This window comes from Acipenser ruthenus, chromosome 15, assembly GCF_902713425.1.
Source record: "Acipenser ruthenus chromosome 15, fAciRut3.2 maternal haplotype, whole genome shotgun sequence".
NCBI lineage: Eukaryota > Metazoa > Chordata > Actinopteri > Acipenseriformes > Acipenseridae > Acipenser > Acipenser ruthenus.
The window spans coordinates 27,111,109-27,132,435 of NC_081203.1; the positions used below are offsets into that span (position 1 = coordinate 27,111,109).

At 36.5% G+C, this 21,327-nt stretch overlaps 1 protein-coding gene across 4 annotated transcripts in view; it reads left to right on the forward strand.

The window, feature by feature from the left end:
• Positions 1–21,327, forward strand: part of LOC117422277 (neuronal PAS domain-containing protein 3) — a 237,578-nt gene that overhangs the window by 127,447 nt on the left and 88,804 nt on the right. For all 4 annotated transcript variants that reach the window (XM_058987671.1, XM_058987672.1, XM_058987673.1 and 1 more), the window contains one exon: positions 19,457–19,546. In XM_058987671.1, coding sequence (XP_058843654.1) covers positions 19,457–19,546 — 90 coding nt within the window. The remainder of the gene's footprint in view (positions 1–19,456; positions 19,547–21,327) is intronic.

Consider the following 21,327-nt stretch of genomic DNA (forward strand, 5'->3'; position numbering starts at 1 on the left):
TTAGAAGTGAGTAGTTTTTCGAGATTTACGATTATACTGTAAATCACTTTCATGAATCAGCCCCCAAATGTAGTCTCCCATCATGTTCTCGTTATACTGTCCTTGGTAGCGGCGTTCAAAGTCCAGTATATCCTGGTGGAAGCGCTCGTCTTGCTCCTCCGAGTACGCTCCCATGTTCTCCTTGAATTTATCAAGATGAGCATCAAGGATATGGACTTTGAGGGACATCCTACAGCCCATTGTGCCGTAGTTCTTCACCAGAGTCTCAACCAGCTCCACATAGTTTTCGGCCTTCTGATTGCCCAGGAAGCCCCGAACCACTGCGACAAAGCTGTTCCAAGCCGCTTTCTCCTTACTAGTGAGCTTCTTGGGGAATTCATTGCACTCCAGGATCTTCTTTATCTGTGGTCCGACGAAGACACCGGCTTTGACCTTTGCCTCAGACAGCTTAGGGAAGAAGTCTTGAAGGTACTTGAAGGCTGCCGACTCCTTATCTAGAGCTCTGACAAATTGTTTCATAAGGCCCAATTTGATGTGCAGTGGTGGCATCAGCACCTTCCGGGGGTCCACCAGTGGCTCCCACTTGACGTTGTTCCTCCCCACAGAGAACTCGGTCCGCTGTGGCCAGTCCCGCCTGTGGTAGTGCGCCTTGGTGTCCCTGCTGTCCCAAAGGCAAAGATAGCAGGGAAACTTGGTAAAACCGCCTTGGAGACCCATCAGGAATGCCACCATTTTGATGTCTCCTATGACCTCCCAGCCGTACTCATCATACTTCAAGGCATCCAGCAAGGTCTTGATGCTGTTGTAATCCTCTTTGAGGTGCACCGAGTGAGCCAGGGGAAGAGACGGGTACTTGTTACCATTATGGAGCAGCACGGCTTTGAGGCTCCTGGATGAGCTGTCAATGAAGAGGCGCCACTCATTCTGGTTACAGGCGATTCCGATTGCCTCGAACAGACTGGTCACATTGTGGCAGAAGCAGAGCCCATCTTGACGGGTGAAGAAGCTGGAAAAAGGTTGGTGACGCTTCCTCTGATCTGCGACTTGCACACTTTCATCCAACAAGTTCCACTGCTTGAGCCTAGACGTCAAAAGCTCGGCACTGGACTTGGTGAGACCAAGATCTCTAATCAAGTCGTTGAGGTCTTTTTGGTTGGGGTAGTATGGGTTTCTCTCCTCAGCTCCACCTCTGAAATTGTCATCTGGATCTACAACGTCTTCCTCGCTCTCTGACTTGCTGCTCTCTTCTAAATACTTATACATACATGATCACAAGTCCAATAGTGAGTGCTCCTAGGGCAAGTGGTGATTTATACAGCAACAGTGAAACAGTAGTGCAGTGCAGTCCGGGTTTGATGCTGGCTGATTAGTGACAGCTCCCAGACTTAGTCTTCTATGAATTACAAAGGTGACAATTAATAGACAGACAGATACAACACGAAAAACACTCACGGTTACTTTTTGCTGGCGCCATCCTTTACAGGTCTTTTCACAACCATAACAAAGGAACAGATTGCTTCGCCACACCCCCTGATATAACCTCAGTCAAGTCCCCTTCGGTAGCGAGTGCAATCACGAATCCTCCAATCCATGACTGACACATCGCCTACCGCATTAAGGCAATGACTTCTGGTATTGTGACTCCACCCCCTTTCTGACTGACCCTGGAAAGTAGAAGCTTTGAATGACAGGCGCTGTAGCTGGCAAATGAAAGTGCACAGTCGGTCTGATGACTGACAGTCATTTAAACGAATGAGAGCATTCTACCGCTGCTTCAACCAACGAGATCTGTCAGGACAGGATGAAATGACTGACGGTGAAACTACACTAGCCTATTAAGGAACCACAGAGTTGACTGACAGTGACCCCTAGCCATTCAGAGCAGAACAGAGATGGGAAAGACAGCAAGTATAAAAACTACACAGACTAGAGATGATTTCTTAAATTATTATTTTTGGTAAGAAAAAAAAAATAGCAAGTGGTTTTACTGACGTTTATCTTGTATAAATTTATTTCAGTCGAATTCATATTTTTGGGGAATTCAATGTTTAACGACCTTTACCGATTACAATCGAAAAGTAGCAAGCTTATAACTTAAGTCTGTTTCAAAGCTACCGTATTTGCTCGAGTTTAAAAGTTGACCTCGTGTAAAAGTCGACCTCCCCATTGTGAGGGCGAGATTCGGGTATAATTTGTTTTCCTCTCAATATATGTATTAGATATCCTGACACCGTTTGAGCGGCAGATTTGCAAAAATAACAATTATCTAAGCACTTCTACCTAGAACCGCCAGACACATCATTTTGATGCGTATTACAATAAAGTACATGCTTTTTTTTTTTGTATAGCCTATAATAGTATTATTTTAGTATACAAACCCCACCCCCACTTCCTTCCTTGCCCACACAGAACTATGTATTTCAAAGGAATGTGGGGGGTGGTGTGGTCTGGCTGTAATTCAGTGAAACTGTGTCTGTGTTTTACATGACAGCTCCTGGATGTAAACAAACCTGGGATTCATTTTTTATGTATAGACAATGTCATGGAATCGTTTTCGCCAAATCTTGAGATGTTTGCATTTTGATTTGAGAGAAATTAGAAGCATTTGCTCTGGCAATGAGGGCAACAAGGATTTGCCCACAACAATGGAGGTGCTGCTGTTCCCCACAGAAGCACAATGCTGCAGGGTCACACAATAGAAAAGGTAACCTTATTATTATTATTATTATTATTATTATTATTATTATTATTATTATTATTATTATTATGCCCCTCCATAGCGTTCATGCTGCCGTCGGTCATCGCAATCAGTAAATATAGGCTCTTACTATAAATTATAGATTGGTTCATATGTTTGCTCGTGTATTAGTCGACCCACCCAACTTCAGGATTGTGTTTTGGGTTTAAATTTCTCGACTTATACTTGAGCAAATACGGTATTTTCAAAATGGCTGCTCTAGTACACTGGGGTTTGAGATCTGTCCTCTAAAGTGGTTCTCAAACTTTTTGGACCTCACCCCACTTCCTCTTGTCTGTGGTACTTGCTACAAGTACTGTATGCAACCCTCTGATTGGTGGAAGTATTACTGGCGAGCCAATCAAAACTGCCAAAAGTAAAATAAAAAATAGAACAACAAGTGCTCTGGCTTTTCTTTTCCATACCACATCATGTGGCTCTTTGACAATATGGGCAATAATCTTTACACTATCAGTGCACTACAGCAGCCATTTTGAAAAGAGCCTTGAAACAGACTTTAAAGCTTTAAGTGTAAAAAGTTGTCAGGATTTTAACAATATATATTACTTTTTAAGATTACCCCATAGCACAAAATGTGCAAAAGTTGTGCCGATCGGTTAAAACAAAATATGTATGGTAAAAGATGTATGATTCTAAACTCCAAATCAGTAACATTTTCAAAGAGAGATTATAACTACTATATTAATCATAAGAGAAGTACATTTGCATTAAAATAGTGTGCAACAGCAGAATTCGATGTTATGATCTAAAGGACTGTAAGCTAAGGCTTTATTGATTGAGCTACACAGAGGTGATGTGTATAGCTTGAATGTTATATATTGTATTTGTAATTTTTTATATTTTTTAACCTGTCGAGATTACTAAGTGTACTTTTGACAATTGTGAGAGGGAGGTAGTTACTTGTTCTGAAGTTGTGTTATAGGCATTTCTTAACATGAGACTTGCAATGAGATTACAGGAGATAAGGAAGTGTTTCTGTCGCAGTAAGATGATAATTCTTACATTGTTCTCTTAAATGGGACACATTTTGACTGGCTACCCACTACAGGCATTCCAGTTTTGGAACGTGCATTTCCAACATCTAGAAAAGGATATTGTAAACTTAGCCAATGTCATGCATACTTATGGAAGCATACAAGAATTATAATAATATTGGCTTGCCTACACTTTAGGTATTGCAAACCAACAAATTAAAGGAAAGTTGTGTTGAAAGTCAGCATATGCTTTCTGTACTGTTGAAGGTTGCTGTAATACCCTTCCTGTGAATCTGCTCGGTGTTGTTGCATTATTTATTACGCTTTATTAATATTCCAAAACCACTGCAACCAGTTGTCTCTTGTAGCCGTGTCCCTGAGTCTTTTATAAAGTATTGGTGGAGACTTTGAGATGACGGCAAATGGTGTGACTCAATACACTGCTACTTGCACAGGCATATGTAATGAACAGAAATGTTGGGAATGGATTCTTAAGATTTTGAAGAAGAAAAAAGGCAACAATCATTAGAAGCATAGGGGCAAATTATTATTTTATTTTCTTCCCTGGCCTCTTCATTTTACATTGCTTATACAGTTAGGCAGCAGAAACACATGTCATTTTGTAGTTTTAAACAACATTTTACAACTGTTTGGTAAATGTGTACAGTTAACTCTCTCTTCTGACAAGTATTATATTAAGAACACTCAAAAGCTTACCACAAAAAAAAAATAAAACATTACAGAGTAATAAAGCACTGTAAAGTGAAAGCATAGTAAAACAATGGTAAAACACAGGCAGGAAAGGTTATCCCAGATACGTTCTTTGAGTATGTAAGCCCCCCGTAAAAGGTATTATGATGTAAAAATGTAACTTTATAAAGCACGTTTTCGGGGGCTTCCGAGTGGCAGATCCGGTAAAGGCGCTCTGCGTGGAGTGCAGGCCGCGCCCTATAGGCTGGACGTCATCGGTTCAAGTCCAGGCTATTCCACTGCCAACCATGGATGGGAATTACCAGTGGGTGGCGCACAGTTGGCCGCACACCACCCGGGTGGAGACTAGGTCAGCCAGGGTATCCTCGGCTCACCGTCCACCAACTACCCCTGTACTACTAAATTTAAGAGAAAAAAAAGCATATTTTCTTTGTACATGCATTCTATTGGATTGGTTGTGTTTATATAACAGAGACATCTGCAGTGATTAAAAAGAAAATAGGAATACTTTTAATGTAGATAGCTTTTATACCAATTATCCTTCTATAACATGTTGCAGATTTACAATGCATTTCAGGGAGAGTTTAATGTTTTTAAAGTGAATTTCATTTAAATTGCTGTTGTTTCTCCAGGCAGTGCACTATTGACGTGCTGGCATTTGGCCTGTGTTTCTCCCAGGGGGCCTGCTTCCTTGTACTGTTGGCTTGTATTGATTGGTTAATTTGATAGTTCTATCACCAATCAGCTTGTGTCTGACCTTTTGCCTTGGCAATGATGGCAGTCTCCATTTCTCCATTGTAGACCCACTATATTGACCTTTGCAAAGAGAATGTCAGAGCAACCCTTGATCTTAACCTGTCACTACATTTGTTATAACTGCAAGTCACCCTGAGCCTTGACTCAAGACAAGCCCTTAATAAAGTCTTATATTCTATGCATGTTTATATGTCTGTTTTAAAGTTGTTGATGCTGTGAATTATACAGTATATGAAGTGTGTCTACTTCTGAATGATCTTTCTAAACTGCTGCTAGACTAGCTCGATTAACCAGCGTCTTAACAAACACATTTCATGAACAAACCACTGTGATATAAATTCACCTACTAGGCTGCCCACAAAGTAAGGCAGTCTGGGACAGGGCACACATGAATCCAAGCTCTGGAAAGCACGGGAGCAAGCCCTGTGGTCATATAGATGTAACACAAGATATATCAAGCGGCATGGTGGGGCCTTGAATTATTGTTCTGTCTTGATATAATGACCTTTAACCTTTAACATCTGCATTTGTATCTGGCTAAGTTGTTGAAAGTCATTTGGCTCTGTTGACTGAAGGTGACATGGCATGGCATGGAGTGGGGAGAAATGGGTTGTTTCTGCTGTACTTCATTTAGCTCTTGTATGGTAGAGTATAAATTGCTGAAGACACCAGGAGTTCCGCTTCAAACCAGGCTCCAGCATGCTAGAGGATTGGGTCGACACACAGTACAGTAAATGGGAAAGCAGCCCCAGCCCTGGCAGGAAGATGTATTACCGGTGATAGTAATAAAATATTAAAAGTGAACTGTGGAGTCACACCCCATGTGTGCTAAAGCACTAAGGCCTCTCCATTAAGAAATTGGAAATTGTTCGCTCACCTGTGGCTCATGGCCTCCAATGTCACTGATCTTTCAGAAGGATGTTTGTCGAACCTACTGTAAGCTTGTTTTATGTCCAGTATACAGTTTTATTTTTGTAGTAGTATTATACTGTATGGCAAATTATTCAGTTAGGAGCAGTCTTAACAACCAACATTTATACAATATAAATAAGCATGCTTTTCTGTTATATTAAATATACATATATGAACTGCATACTTGTTTGTAACTGCTGTCATAGTAAAATGTACATTGCAAAGTGCAGAACTGTTAAATGGAAAAGGCATTTTATACATGGAGAAACCTCGCTAGGAGATATAAGTTAGTTCAGAAGTGCAGATCCAGAAGTTTCAATGAAAAAAGTATAGATTTCTATTTGATGGAGGGTGTGCTTGGGGTGTATACAAATCCTTAGGAGAGGAGAGCTTCCCTTCATTCACAAATGAAAAGCTGAGACACCAGTACAAATACCCTGTCTAACTATAGGAGTACAACTTGCTAATGCTTTTATAGTCCTCAAATGTTATTTATTCCCACCTGAAATGCATACAATAATATAATTCGAAAAAGTTATTATGTGGCATATGGAGAATACACAGAACTAGTATATTTGTTATGAGAAAGAAGCCCATTGTGATAGCTTACAGATCTCACTTGATATGAGTTTTTATATTAATAAGCGGCTTATTCCTCATTCACTGCTCCCTGTCCACATTTACATATTTAATTAGCAGACTGACATCACCTCATGGGTCATGTGGCTGGGGTTTAATTAGTAATTAAACCTCTGTAAAGATTTTTAAAATGGTAAGACCCCTCCAGTTTCAGTGTGTTCTTCTGACAATGCCCAATAGGGCTATTAACTGCAGAAAATATGTATCTTGAAAGCTTTCATTGTGATTTAGAGAAGAACCGTGATAAATGCTTGTATGTGACTAGTGCCACCCCTGAACAAACGGAGAGCATACTTCACTAAAAACACAGTTTAATCATTTAAATCTTCAACTTAGCGGGTCTGGTGGTTTATACCTCATTTTCAAAGACAAAAGGTGCTGACCTGCATTGCTTTGTGATATTTGTTGGTGGTTTTTTTGTGTCCAAATTATTTATGTCGGACATTACAGTAACTTCCCTGCATGCTGATTAAATTCCCCACAACAAGATACATATTACTACTTGCAGCTTTTATTGGTTTTCTTATAGGCCTATAAAAGACCCTAGAGATAATTACTGCTGCTTTAACTTTCGGTTTGTGTGGAAATGAATGCCAATAAATACACAGAAAATCTCTGCCTGCCTTCTAACTTTTTAAAATTTTGAATTCAGTTCAAACTAAAGGATAAATTAATAAGAGCAGGTTCACAGAAACCACAGTACAGTATGTAAGATGTAGCTTGTTTTAGTCACACAGATTGATAGGAATGAGATTGTTCTTTGCACTTAGGCCTCATGTTTTGGTTAGTATGTTGTTCTTCCGTCAGATTGTAAAAATAAAAGAGGTAAATGTTTTTAACAGTTATTAACCTGAATTGCAGCATTTTGGTGCAAAATAATAAGTGTCTGTGGGCCCTCATGCAGCTTCATTTTGAATTTTACAATGCTTTTATAAGCTTACAAACAAAGGCTCAGGTGAAGCGAGTCTACACTGCAGAGCTCAACCTGTAAGAGCCCAGAAGTAATTGCCTTGGTTCACAAGCTTTTCATTATTTTTTGTTAAACAGATATTCTGACCAGTAAGGGGGAAACATTCGGTTAAAGACAAATCAACAAAAAAACACAAAATGTCTGACAGAATGCTTTTATGTAAAGTACAATATCACCATGCCACAAATACAGTACTTAAAATAAATTGAACCTATAGACAATTTCTGTAGACCAGCCCCTTTTATCCATAAATAATACAGTGATATACTAAATGCCGTTTTTTGCACAATTTTTTTTGGAAGACTTTCTGTTTGCCTTTCTTTGTAAAGATAAAACAGCAGGCCTCTAGCTTGTATGGGGAGTGTAGGAGTATGACAGAAATAAAATGGTTCTACTCCATGTGTAAGAGTTACTTGAAAAGATGTTTGGATATAAAAGGAAATGGTACAAGGGTGCAGTTTTGTGAGGTGCTTTTTAAATGCTTATGAGAGCCAGAGGTGGTTAACCTAGATTAGACCTAAGACAAGTTCAAGATTGTTTTCATAAGGATATGTCAAGCGCAATCCAGACAAAAGACTAATGTCTCCTTTAGCAGCCTGATACGTATCTTAGAGAAGGCTGGAAAAAAAAACAGTTCTATTCCTATAGTCCCTCCTTTCAGCTAAATGTGGTGACAGTGATTTAACAAAATATGGGACTATGGCAATGGCTTATCTAAGCCTTGAGGGCATAACACTATAACCCTACTGAAGCGATAGGCTTCATGTGAGTCAAAACCAAGGATCAGGTGTTTAAAAAGGATTTGTGTTAAAGAAATAAGAATCGTAGGAATGATTAATGTACATTTTATCCAGGCTTATATCTGCTAAGTTCCCAAGACAAAACTTTTGCTGAATCTTGATTTCTTACAAAAGAAGACAAGAGTAATTCTCTATTGAATTTTCTTTTTTTTTTCTTAAACAACGATACACCTCTGGGAACCCTTCCTATTTGAATTCTTTATGCAGCTGATTTCCTGTGGATGCATTGTAAGTTAGTGGCTCGTGTTTTACAGAGGTACACAAAAGATGTGTCAATTGAATCTCCAGTGGCTTGCACATTTTGTTCCCTATTGCAGAGAGGCCTCAAAAATACAATAAATAAATCAACACAGTTCTCTGAGATACCAGAGGTACAGAGCTCCGCCGAGCCCCACACAGACCACAGCTGGGGGCAGGGATGACAAACAAAAGAAGACCGTATGAAACCTCTTTTAAAGTCAGCAGTGTGTAAAGTTTCCTTTTTTGATATGCATTATTTTTGGTACTGTTTTCTGACAAGAACCATCGACGTACAATTTCAATACAAAAACCATGTTTCTTAGTCTGACCGTTTGCATGCTGTGTGTTTTCAGATCTTCTGTTATTATTTATTAAGGCACACTATATTAGTTATTGGGACACTTGGCACTGTAGCTACAGGTTTGTACTGTATATGTGTCTATTTCATTCACATTATCTATTATTTCTTTCTTGATTGTCTTTTAAAACAAATAATAAAATGTTCAGAAAAATACGTATTTTTTTAAATTTCTCATTTTTTGCTGAAATGTTGCTGTAGGAAGGCAGTACTGGAACTAAAGGAACTCAAAACAATGTAATAGTTTAAAATAACTTGCAACAGGACCCAGGGGAATACCGAAGCGCCAAGCCGGGTTGAGCTGACCTTACAAAGTACTTTTTCCTTTGTGTTGCACATGCATGAGTTGAGCTTGTGGGTGTGCATGTATAATGATGTTGGCTGGTCCACGCCCCCAACACAGCTGTACAATTTTCCAGCCTTTTTTTCATTTTTACAGAGTGCCCGACACATTTTTAAAGGTGCTTTGGGAATATGAGGCAACTGTCCCGCGGAACTAGGCGTTTTTGTAAATCGAGAAATATGCATGAAAAATCAAGACCTGAAGTCTTAAAACAAGAGTATACATTCCTTAAAAATGTGGCAATGCCAAACTGAACAATGAACACTGATGTTCATGAAAGCCCAATACCATCGGAAGGTCAGATCAGAAGCTAAAAACTAGATGCTCACTTTTGATCTTTCCAGACATTAGCCAACCTGGTATACCTGCCGCAGTGTTAGTGTTTTCCAGTTCTCAGTCGAGATCAGATAAGCATAGACCTACCGCATTTGAATCAGATTTTTATAAATTGGAATTCCTCTCTGTATCTCACTTTGATGCTTTTTAGGACATATGCATGGGGTTCTGATTTGAGAACTGTGGGTCTCAGGGCTGTATTATTTCTTTCTTTTTTTTCAGTCCTTGGCACTACTGTAGGCCTGAACATTCACAGCTCATTTAAATTATTCATAAACAGCACCTTTTGAAACCAGGTTGATACAAAGCCTCTAATTTTCAAGTTCAGTAAACACTAACCCTGTTGTACTGTTATAAGCTGAAAGTCCTTTCTAATATTATCCTCTATGATTTAGAAAGATACTGTATATATTTCAAACTGAGAAATTATGAAATGCAGAGATTTACGGCTTTGTCATTTGGAGTGCGCATTTCAAATTGGGGAGAAAATGGGTCCAATCTATGGTATATGTTCCAAAATTTCCAAACCAAATATTATTTTTCTTATCTTTTCTGAAAAAAGATATGCTAATCTGAAGGAATTAGAAAAAAAATCTGTAACACAGTAAATGATGGGTTATCAAAAGTGCATATGGTGCAGCAGATTTGGGATACATGTGGACATCTGTCCATTGCACTATACTGACTTGGGAACAGATGTATGTCTTGAACGTTCTTTCTTGTATATCCAGTCCATTTTAGAACCAAACTTGTATCTCTAAATTAGAAAGATCTGCTATATGAATGCTAATCTAAATAACTAGGGCTTATATTTAAGGGCAAATTAAGCACTAAACAGCAAAACAGCAAAAATAAAAATACAGTATTCTGCATTCCCAACACTGCAGGATTATCTTTCGTGTGTGAAATATGTAAATGTTTACACTTTTTTTTTTTTTTGCTGTTTAGTGAGTTTAAATATTACAAACCATTTAATTATAAAAAGAGACAGACTCAGTCTTGGGGCCTGTACATAGAGAAATACATGTGCAATCAAAACTGCAATTACCTGCAGAATTTAGTGTAAACAGATCAGCAATCACATAACAAACATGGGCTAGTTTGCATTCTGAAATGAATCCAGTTAGATCCAAAGCAATTTCCTTTTATTTATCTTAGCCGCTCAGCATAAATAAAGCAAGGGCATTGAAGCAATTAGCATAATTAGACTATCGTGGTCAGGCCCTGTGTGATTTCTTAAGAAGCATTGCTTAGACTCTTTTTTTCCTCCTCTGTACTGAAGGAGTTTCTCAGAGCCGGTGGTTATCGCTTTGGGCATTTTGGTATTTTAAATTTACAAGTTGTCAGTTTGAAAACCCTTGACAAAAGGATGTGAAAGCATCGCGCTGAAAAACCGCAGAAGGTATATCCTCAGCTTTTCATTACACGGAAGCTGGGGAATTTTCTTCAGAGCCCCCTCTCGCTACTTAAAGTTTAAGTATTGCCTGTTCAGAACATCTATATTAAATTGTTGTAAAAATGATGCGCTAAGAGACTTATTAACAGGGTTAATATCAAAAGTTCTGCAACTTGTCATATTGGATACAAATGACTAAATGTTGAATTTCTACAACATTTTTTAAACCACTTTATTCTGTACAGTTGCTGCATTGCATATGGGATATGGCTACTTGTTAGAAAGACAGATACCAGTAATTGTTACAGTAAATACTGTAGATGATATGTTTCAGGTACAGGGGCTAGTCATATCTCTATTAAATCCTTATGAAATGCATAATGAAAACAAAATAAACTCTACAGTATAAATTGTTATTTTCTGTGTCAATCGTTTGTTTAAAAACATTATTCTTTATTTTTTATGGACCAGCAGTCCCAGTAGATTTTTCAGTCCCAATAAATGATTGACTGTGTTTTCCATACAGCAGCTCCATATCCAAGATTGAATAAAAGGCCAGTGTTTCATAAGGAACAGTCTCACCCCCCACTTTCCTGCAGGAATTAGAGGCTCATATCCCTCCAGAACAAATGTCAAACCAGGGCCATCCTGACTGCCACTGGGGGCCCTGCGCCCTACTGACAATTATTTTGTTTCTAATTGTATGTCCTGCATGCCTACACTGTGGAGAATGTGCATCAAGAATGCGGTTTTCTGTTTTAAAATCAACTACCAGTAATCAAGTCTAATGTTAATAAAATCTGAAAATTACGAAAGAGAGCATTAATTATAAACATAGAAAATCTAATTATGTGCTCTATCCTCCAAGCAATCATAAGGACTCACTTATTTGTAAGATTTATTGTTTTCATTTTGATGAATTATTCCAGGTAATCTGTGTGTGTATCTGTATTGCTATTTTATTTCATTAAGACAGGATTTAAACACATAAGCTTTTAAATAAGTAATCCTCTTATGATCTCAGTTAACTCAAATCTGTTTTTCAAAATTATTATATATTTTTTTTTCCTTTTGGAGCAGGTAAATAAAACAGTTTTTTTATATAATGTAAATACCACCACATTCTTTTTCTTTTATTGCTTTTTGTTAGATAAACCTACTGTACTCGGCTCTCTTCAGCATTTCTTTACCCAGATATTATTGTCTTGTGCAGTCACCCCAAGGTGACTGTTATCACTTAATTAAATCCTAGCACGCAGGGAAGAAAAAACAACATTGTTGGTTCATAACCCCAAGGAATCCTTTTTTAAGGCACAGCACTATTCCCTATTTAGTAAATTGTTCTCTGCTGCACCATTCTATAGTCTGCAGTTGGATGTTACCAAGCAAATCTGTTTTTTTATGGGTTTTTTTTCAACAGAAAGGCTGGTATTTCTCTTAGATGTCCTAGATACTAGTAATATAAAAATAAGAAACTAAAGTTGTCATCATACTTTAAAGAAAGGTAGGCACGACGTGGGAGAAGTCTTGTCTAGCAGAAAAATAACTGCTGATCCTGTAGTGATTTGACTGTAGTATCTTCTGACCACACTCTTTATTTCTCTTTTCTGCTGCATTTCTGACTTCTCTCATTCTTTTTACAAAACAGAGGAAAAAGTGTGTTAATAGTAAAATAATAATAATAATAATAATAATAATAATAATAATAATAATAATAATAATAATAATAATAATCTTTATTACAAAAAAGGTACATTTAAAAATGTAACCTAAACTTGCTGAACACCATAAAAAAAGCATTTCCCGTCTTTAGAGCTAAGTGTTTGTACTACATACAGTATGTTTGTGCTGTAAAATATGGTATACTGGAATCTGGCAACATAGGACATACAGCAGTGTTTCAGATTCCATTAAGAAAAGCTTAAAGGTAGAAATTAATTTATTAAGGAAAAACTGCTGTCATGGGTTGCATAAACATTTTTATATATATATATATATATATATATGATCATGATATATGGCCTGATAATAGTTGGCCTAGTTTAGAAAAAGTCTGAATACATGAATTAGAGAAGGCAGGTTTAAACATTGCATCAGCTATCAGCACTTCTATTATTATTATTATTATTTATTTCTTAGCAGACGCCCTTATCCAGGGCGACTTACAATCGTAAGCAAATACATTAAGTGTTACAATACAAGTAATACAATAAGAGCAAGAAATACAATAACTTTTGTTAAAGCAAAGTACAAGTGTGAAGTACAGAAGGATATATTGATTTAGTAAATAAATCAATATATCCTTCTGTATTTGCACATTTCTACATTGGGGGTTGACTTAAATTACAAATATATAAGGCAGTCCCCTCGGCAATGTGGCAGCTTTTGATGATATACTTACTTTGCATTCAAATTTAGCTTCCTTAATCCTTGTAAATGGCTCATTGTCAGATTTGTAATTCACTAAACTCTTAACTGACAACTATGCTAGTTCTGCCATTTTCACCCGTTAAATATGTCACATTAGACATGTCCTAAAACCTGCTTAAATCAGAACATATCACAGGACTATGAAAACTGGCCATGTAGGCTAATTCTGTACTTATTGAAACACAAAAAGGGATCATTGGCTTAAAATGTTACACACACACGTTTCTATTTAGATGTGCAGACAGCAAGGCATTATCTTACAAGCCTGCTTTATATTTTGTTGTTGTTCAGAGCTCTGGGACTGCCCAGAAAACATTTGGTGACTGTATTGCCAGCTGCCCATTGAGCTGATGCCTCTTTCCATATTGGCTGACCTAATACAGTGGTTAATGGTAGGTTAATAGTCAATCAGCCCATCAGATGAGACTACCACTGGCTTTGTTAATGAACTCTAAAGTGCCCACTAAAGTTTCAGGCTCAAAAGAAACTGACAGTTGTTGTGTCCTTGGTATTAAAGAGGTCGTCATTCCTGTTTGCCAACAATGGCGGCGTTTACATGCATGAGTCATGACAGTTTTCCTCACAACGTGTTTGCCGTACTTTTCAGGAAATGCGTTGCTATGCCGTTCTGATTTAGGAAAAAAATCAGCCGTACCAATGCAGATTACTCAATTCATAGTCATTTAGGGGAGGGGATATATAAATGTCTGTGTCTGCTTACTAAGTAGGAAAAGAATGACTCGTGAGGAGAGAAAAATGAAAACTCAATACCTATAGAAAGTTGCAATTTTGTATTCAGTTGCTTAATAAAGATAAATTCAAAGACAGTTTACCTAATAGCAGTGGGTACTATAGCATTGAGCGTTTGGCTTTTCCTAAAGATTAAGATTTTACAGCCAGTTTCTCTGTCTTTGATCCTCAATTTTGACTACTGTGCTCAAGACACTGCCAGCTGATGATCTTGAAAGGCTGCTGCAGCTACAAATGCACCCCCAGACACTGTCTGAATGTATTGTTTTGGTTTGGCAAGTATAGGATATCTTGGCCAGCTCAACATAACTCAAGCCATAAAGAAGCAAGGGCATTTATAATAGAGACACTGCCTCACAACTTTTACTTAGTTTCTAAGCTTCCTGTACTAATTAAACACTAGCTTGCACACACACACCCACACACACCCACACACCCTGCCAAACCTATGTCTCTACCCTTCCCTCTAAGCATGGAGACAGACTAGATGCACAGACCAAAATGCAGAAGGTTGACAGGACACATGGGTTACTGTTTGCATTGAGTTACTATCTTTCCTAATAAAGGCTTTGGAAGATATTCCTATTGTAGTTGTTTTTAGGTTTTCAAAGTATGTAGGTCTCCTGTACCCTGTGGCTTGAGGCTTTACGATTAAAGACACTTTCACACTGATGCAGAGTCTCCTGGGTCCGTGAACCCTACAAGGTGGCCACCTTTACCCCTGACTTTTTACTCTGGTTTTCTGGAAGTGGTTCTCCAGTGGCCTTATAATCCAGAGATCCTATGAGACCCCAGAGGTGAGAAGACTGAAATACTTTGGACATAAAGCCATTGTGTATTCTTTCTCAAGTAGGGGATTTCTTTCCCAGATGAAAGTTCACCATTATGGAAGCGAATGTTGAAAAGGCATGTTATATCATTGCAATCCATGTGTTCACGCATCTAAAGTTTTGGATTTCATCCAAACAGGATTGCTTATATTGTGTTGCACAACAAGCTGAAACAAAAGTCAGTCTTAGAATTAAAACTCATTAGTTATCTACTGAAAAAATGTTGTTGGTGGTCAAATATTGCTTTTGCTTTCATTAAGGTGGACCCAGAAAACTACCATGTAATGTAACCAAGAATCTGTTGCAACAAAATAGAAAATGTATTTAAGTGCTGTTCACAATAACAGATGTTGATACCCCCTTTAGACATTGTAGAATCAGTCTGCTTTTATCAGAAATCATCATAGGTTATGACCTGATGTATCAAAAGCCACACACAAGACTAAAAGGGTTAAATGATTCAAATGGTCATTATATTACACTAAAAAGATTGATATCTGGGTTAAATAAAAGTACTGGCACTGCTGTAAATAGTTTTATTACACAAAGCTCACTAACCTTCACAGGCTAACTACATGCTTTGATTGAACCAATTTCTTCTTATATTATAGATTCAAAGACTGATATTGCAAGGCACCTGTCAACAATTCTGAATTTTGGCATCCAATTGTATGGACTTATATAGGTCACATATATAATGAAAGTATTAATTAAAAGTAAATGTTTCTATGTATAGTACTGTACAGTATGTTCCGTGTGTTAATAATTTGTGACGTTTTGGTGATGTAACGGAACAGCACTCAGAAAAGGGACGATGTTTGGTCATCTATAGACATTTTCTGGAAGTTGAGTAAATTCTCTACATTTTAGTGTGAGATCCATCAGTATTGAGATCTCTAACTTGTACCCCACAAAGCTAACTTCTGTTGGCTCTTTTTATATGACATGCCTTTTAATCCTTCAAAGCAGTGCTTATAAAAAAAGCAAAAGGGTTAAAAAATATATTGCAAACACAGATTGTGTGTGATCAATTATTTAAGCATAAAAATGCAAGTGTTATTTTATATGACAACAGACTGAATTTGCCTGTGGAAGGTATTACCCATTATTATTATTCTTTTCACCATATAGTGTCTTTAACTTCACAATCCATAATGCTATTCTGCTATATAACATTTATTTTGATGTGTTGCTTTTGAATCAATCTCCGCCTGTTTATCTTCCTTGCTGTAAGTAATCGGTTTGCAGGGTAGCTGTGCAACATACATTTTTTTGCCTGGAAGTGCAGTAAGGGATTTAAGTTCTGTTGACAGCTCAGCTCCAGAATGTCTTCTCACCTGTTCCGAGATACCAGCTGTGGAACAGAAGCAGAAGGTCAGCACTGTAGCAGTAAAGGAAGGTGTCAACATTAGCTTTGCATTTGAGCTTTTCATACTGGAAAGTGGCTTATTCTCGTCGACAGAATCACTTCAGCGTGTTTCGGTGTCACAAGTTATTTATAATAGCAAGGGAACCAGAGGAGCGTGGCGATTTTAAATAAATGGTATCAAATATTCTTAATAAAATCTGTTTCCCTCATAGATCAGAAGTTTGTTTCCTCATGATTTATCAGATACTTTACACAGCAGTTAGCCTGTAAACAGAGGCAGTTTATCACCTCTGAAGCTCCTCATGAAGTGATGCTCTCTGGAGAATTGGATTTGGAGTATTGCAGATGGCTTTTATTTTAAAAAAAGAAAGTGCAGGTGTTAAGAGAAGTGGCTACTACTGACTTCAAACACCAGGAAGGGTTTCACCGTAAGGGGCAAATTGATATACGCTACCTCACCTTTGCAGAAACAGCCTCCAGTCTGCACAGATCAATGAGGGTGTGATTGGTGTCAGGACTGTATAGCGTAAAGGTATTTCCCTGTGGTTATAGCTTGGATGAAAATGAGAGAGGAGAAAAAAACTGTTGAAATTGAATACATCTAGGAGATTCTGTAAATATTATAACTAAAACATATGAACAGAAGATTGAATACAAAGAAATACCAACTGCAGCAATGTGAATATTTTTAAAGCCCTGCATTTTAAAACTAACTACCAATGAAAGAAAAACAAAAAACTATCTGTTTTATATTTATATATTCCCCGTTTTTATTTAACCTGCCAGTGCCTAGTGTGCAAGTTTACGCATTTGTTGTTAAAAACAATAAAAACTAGCAGAGATTAGCAGCAGACCTTACATTCTCAGCGCCATTTTTCTCAATTGTGGTACGCACACTAATGTGTTGTGAGGGTTGAAGTAATGTCTGAAATGAAAAATGTATCAATATTTTACTAGTGCTGATGTCAGGAGACAAATGAAGCACACATACTGACATTATTATTAATGTGTAATAATAATGTGAGTAATGTGAACCCCAATACCTAACATTTACATTTAATATGTATAAGTTCTGAATTGTATACAGAGAGTTTCAATGGGAGTTAGCAAAGTCAGCTTCATATCTATACACTGCAAATAGCTTGAGGGTGTTTTACCAGGAATATAAAAATCTCTCAAAGACTGAGTTTCTTTTAAATAGGAAGCTTTTTAACAACACGCTGGCTAATTTAGAGCTGTTCCCGTTTTTTGTTTTGTTTTTATTAAACATAAATAAGTCTGTGGTCACAGGGCACATTCATACCTTGTTTTGCTATTGAAGAGACTCCTTTCATCTTAATCCAGACATGGTTAACTGCACTTAGATTATCATACATGGTGGGGGACAATATGTAATTAACTCCTTTGACCCTAGTATCTTAATTGCTGCCTGTTGGAAACATTTCTTTAGGATTGAAGTAGACTGCAGTAATAGCAGAATAAGTAAAAACAGCATTTTCTTTTTTTACTTTTTTTTTTCAGTTGATATGAAAGAATTAATTTTTTTGCCAGTTGTTTGCAAATGGATGTTCTTTTCATCAGAAGCATTTGGCCTATTTAAACTGCTCTTTCTTAGTACATACAGTATATCTGTATAATTCATTGTGTATTCTCAAAACACATTATATATATATATATATATATATATATATATATATATATATATATATATATATATATATATATATATTAGGGCTGTCAGGTAGGCCTCCAAATAGCAATTGATTAATTGGGCATACAAAATCGAATCGTTCGAATAAATATCGATGACTGTACCGCCCACATTTTTGCTCTATTCCTCTCCCTCCACCGTGATTATTTTAATATCATTGCAGTTAAGTAAAATCTTGTGAATGCGAGGGGTAACTACTAAAATATGTATTACTAAGAGATTACAGTACTTTAGAATGTAATCTATATAAATTAGTCTTTTTTAAACTTAAATAATGGTATTAACTATGCGCGTTACAAAAATGTAATTATTGAATCGATTATTCAGTATTCATATCAATGTATATAATGAGATTCAATCATAGCAGCCCTAATATATATATATATATATATATATATATATATATATATATATATATATATATATATATATATACTATAGTAGTAGTTTTTAGTCTTTTACATTTTAATTATTCATGCCTCAATAATACCTAATCAGACAGACAATGCTTCATCTCTGACTACTGTAACTAAGACAATCAAAACTACATTTTAAAATCCATTAGGCGATTAATGAAACTGTGCATTTGGTATGAGATGTTATTCCACAAGTGTATGTAGGTTATGGCACTAATATGTGTTATGCAGTTTTTAAATGCAAGAATGTTACTTTTGTGTATTGGGTTACAATAACTAGTATCTATAATATGTTATAAATTCATGTAGCAATTAATTATAAATATAATCAATCAATTGATTCAATGCTGATAAAATGAAAATCACATGTTATATTTAGATGCAATTAACCTTTAATTTCCAAATGTTAAGGGGACATTATTACTACCTTTTCCTATTCATGCCTAGCTGTTAGATTTCAAGAATAGGCAGGAATTTTCTTCTTCAAAATCGATTAAAATCTAAGCCAACTTCATGTACCATGCTTCTTAATATGACTGCCTGTGTTGATGTTTTCATCTTGAATGAATTGCTCATTTTGATTGCTGTTTATTAAAAAGAGACTCGCTATTTAAGGCTATAATTTGAAATACCACCCCAGCGCCAGCTTTTTTTTTACACTGTGACTTTTGCAGATTACCTTAAGCTGTTGTGAGATTTGTCCTGTCTTCGCTGAGTGAGTTCCTAACAATTCTCTTTTTTTGTTTTATCTCTACAGTCTCTGGATGGATTTGTATTTGCACTAAACAAAGAAGGAAAGTTTTTATACATCTCTGAAACTGTGTCTATCTACTTGGGACTTTCACAAGTAAGTACTTTGAATGTTAATTATCTTTTTATTGAGCATCACACTTACTAACAATGCATGGCTTTAATCAAGTGTTTGTCTGAAACTGTTGCAACATTTTAGCTGTTAGGAGAGAGCATTAGTTATATCCATAGACATAGCTATCTATCTATCTATCTCTATCTATCTATCTATCTATCTATATATATATATATATATCTGCAATTGTTTTATGCTGAAGCATGCTAAAATTTCTGTTTGATACCCAACTCAACAACATAATTACTTTGTGACTAGGGCACATCCCTTGACATTGTTGTGTTTCAGTCTCCACCAAGCTGTAAAATTGGGTATAAGCAGGGTTTCACTGTAAATAAATAATTTCTGAAATAAATATGGTACTGTGTATTGCTTCAAAAAGATGTAGGAGAATAGTAAATTTGTTGTTACAAAAAATACATATTTATATCAAAGGGCAAAGAGAAATTCAGTGAAACCCTTTTAATTAAATGTACAGGTTATCTAATCTTGCTGTTGTTGTTGGAATACACCACAGTCTTCAGCCGAAGACAAGAAAAGACTTAAAAATGTGTTTCTGTGACAGACCTCTGACCTATCTTTCTCATTGGCATTTTCTGAATGATTTTTTACTAGCATCAATATATAAATTATGTGACAAAGAGCATTCCAGACTAACAGCGCAGAGGGAATTAATTGAATGTTAATTGATGAATGATTTTTTTATCAAATAATTCATTAATTGTAACATTTTGTTCCATTGCCCTTTATAAACATATTGGAATTATCTTGATGGTCTTTGTTTTCTGTGCCTATGGCTGGATATTAAGGACTTAACTAACTGTAAGCATATTTTTTTCTCCAATATTTGTTTATATTGAAAAACTTAAGAACATAAGTTGATGCTGGCTTAACCACTATCTCAATCAATATGTTAAGACTAAGATGTCCAGGTTTTTAAGTTTAAATATAAATAACACATGAATAGTTAAAAATATATATGTTTATGAAAATAACAATTATTTCTTTAAACTATGAAAAGGGTGTACTGATGACCTCCATAAGTAGATGATACTGTTTTTTTGCTTCATTAAATATATCTCATACATTGCATATTGACACATTTATATGTTTCTCACTGTATGAGTTATGAGTTTGTATAAACCTTTATAATGGTTGCTACTGGTTTGCTGAGCTATCAATTTTACCACGGTGTTACACCCAGCTCCAAAGAACTTGAAATGGTGTTCATACTGTATAAAAGCAAATCCTCTCCTGGCGAGTTTTGAAAAACCTGCAACAACTAATCTTTCAACACTTCCATGCATTTACAGTTAAAGAATAATATCTGGTCTCAGTGCTCTAAAGCCATGTACGCTCCAGTAATACAGTATTTGTTTCATAGCTGAGATATGCATCATAGTGTACAATAACGTTGAAGTGCTGTCATTGGGATGTGCTGATTATTTAGATACAGTAAAGGGTGCCCGACATGTATAATAAAAAAGGCTGTTTTGCAAACGTAATACACAAGTTCAAATGTCCTGTTCAAAGGTAAGCTGTGATTATTTATTTTATAGTAGTTTAGAACTTAACTGAAACGCTGCGGTTAACGTTACAATCCCGGATCTGTCAAGGCAGCTGCATTCTCTGTAATTGAGATGTGTCTGTTTGCTTTGTATAGCAGATGGCACTGTATGCTTAGGTTGATAGCTAGGAAAATAATAATTGCATTATTCTGGCCAAAAGAATATTAGCTTTTGGGTTTTGGCCATTTTAGTCAG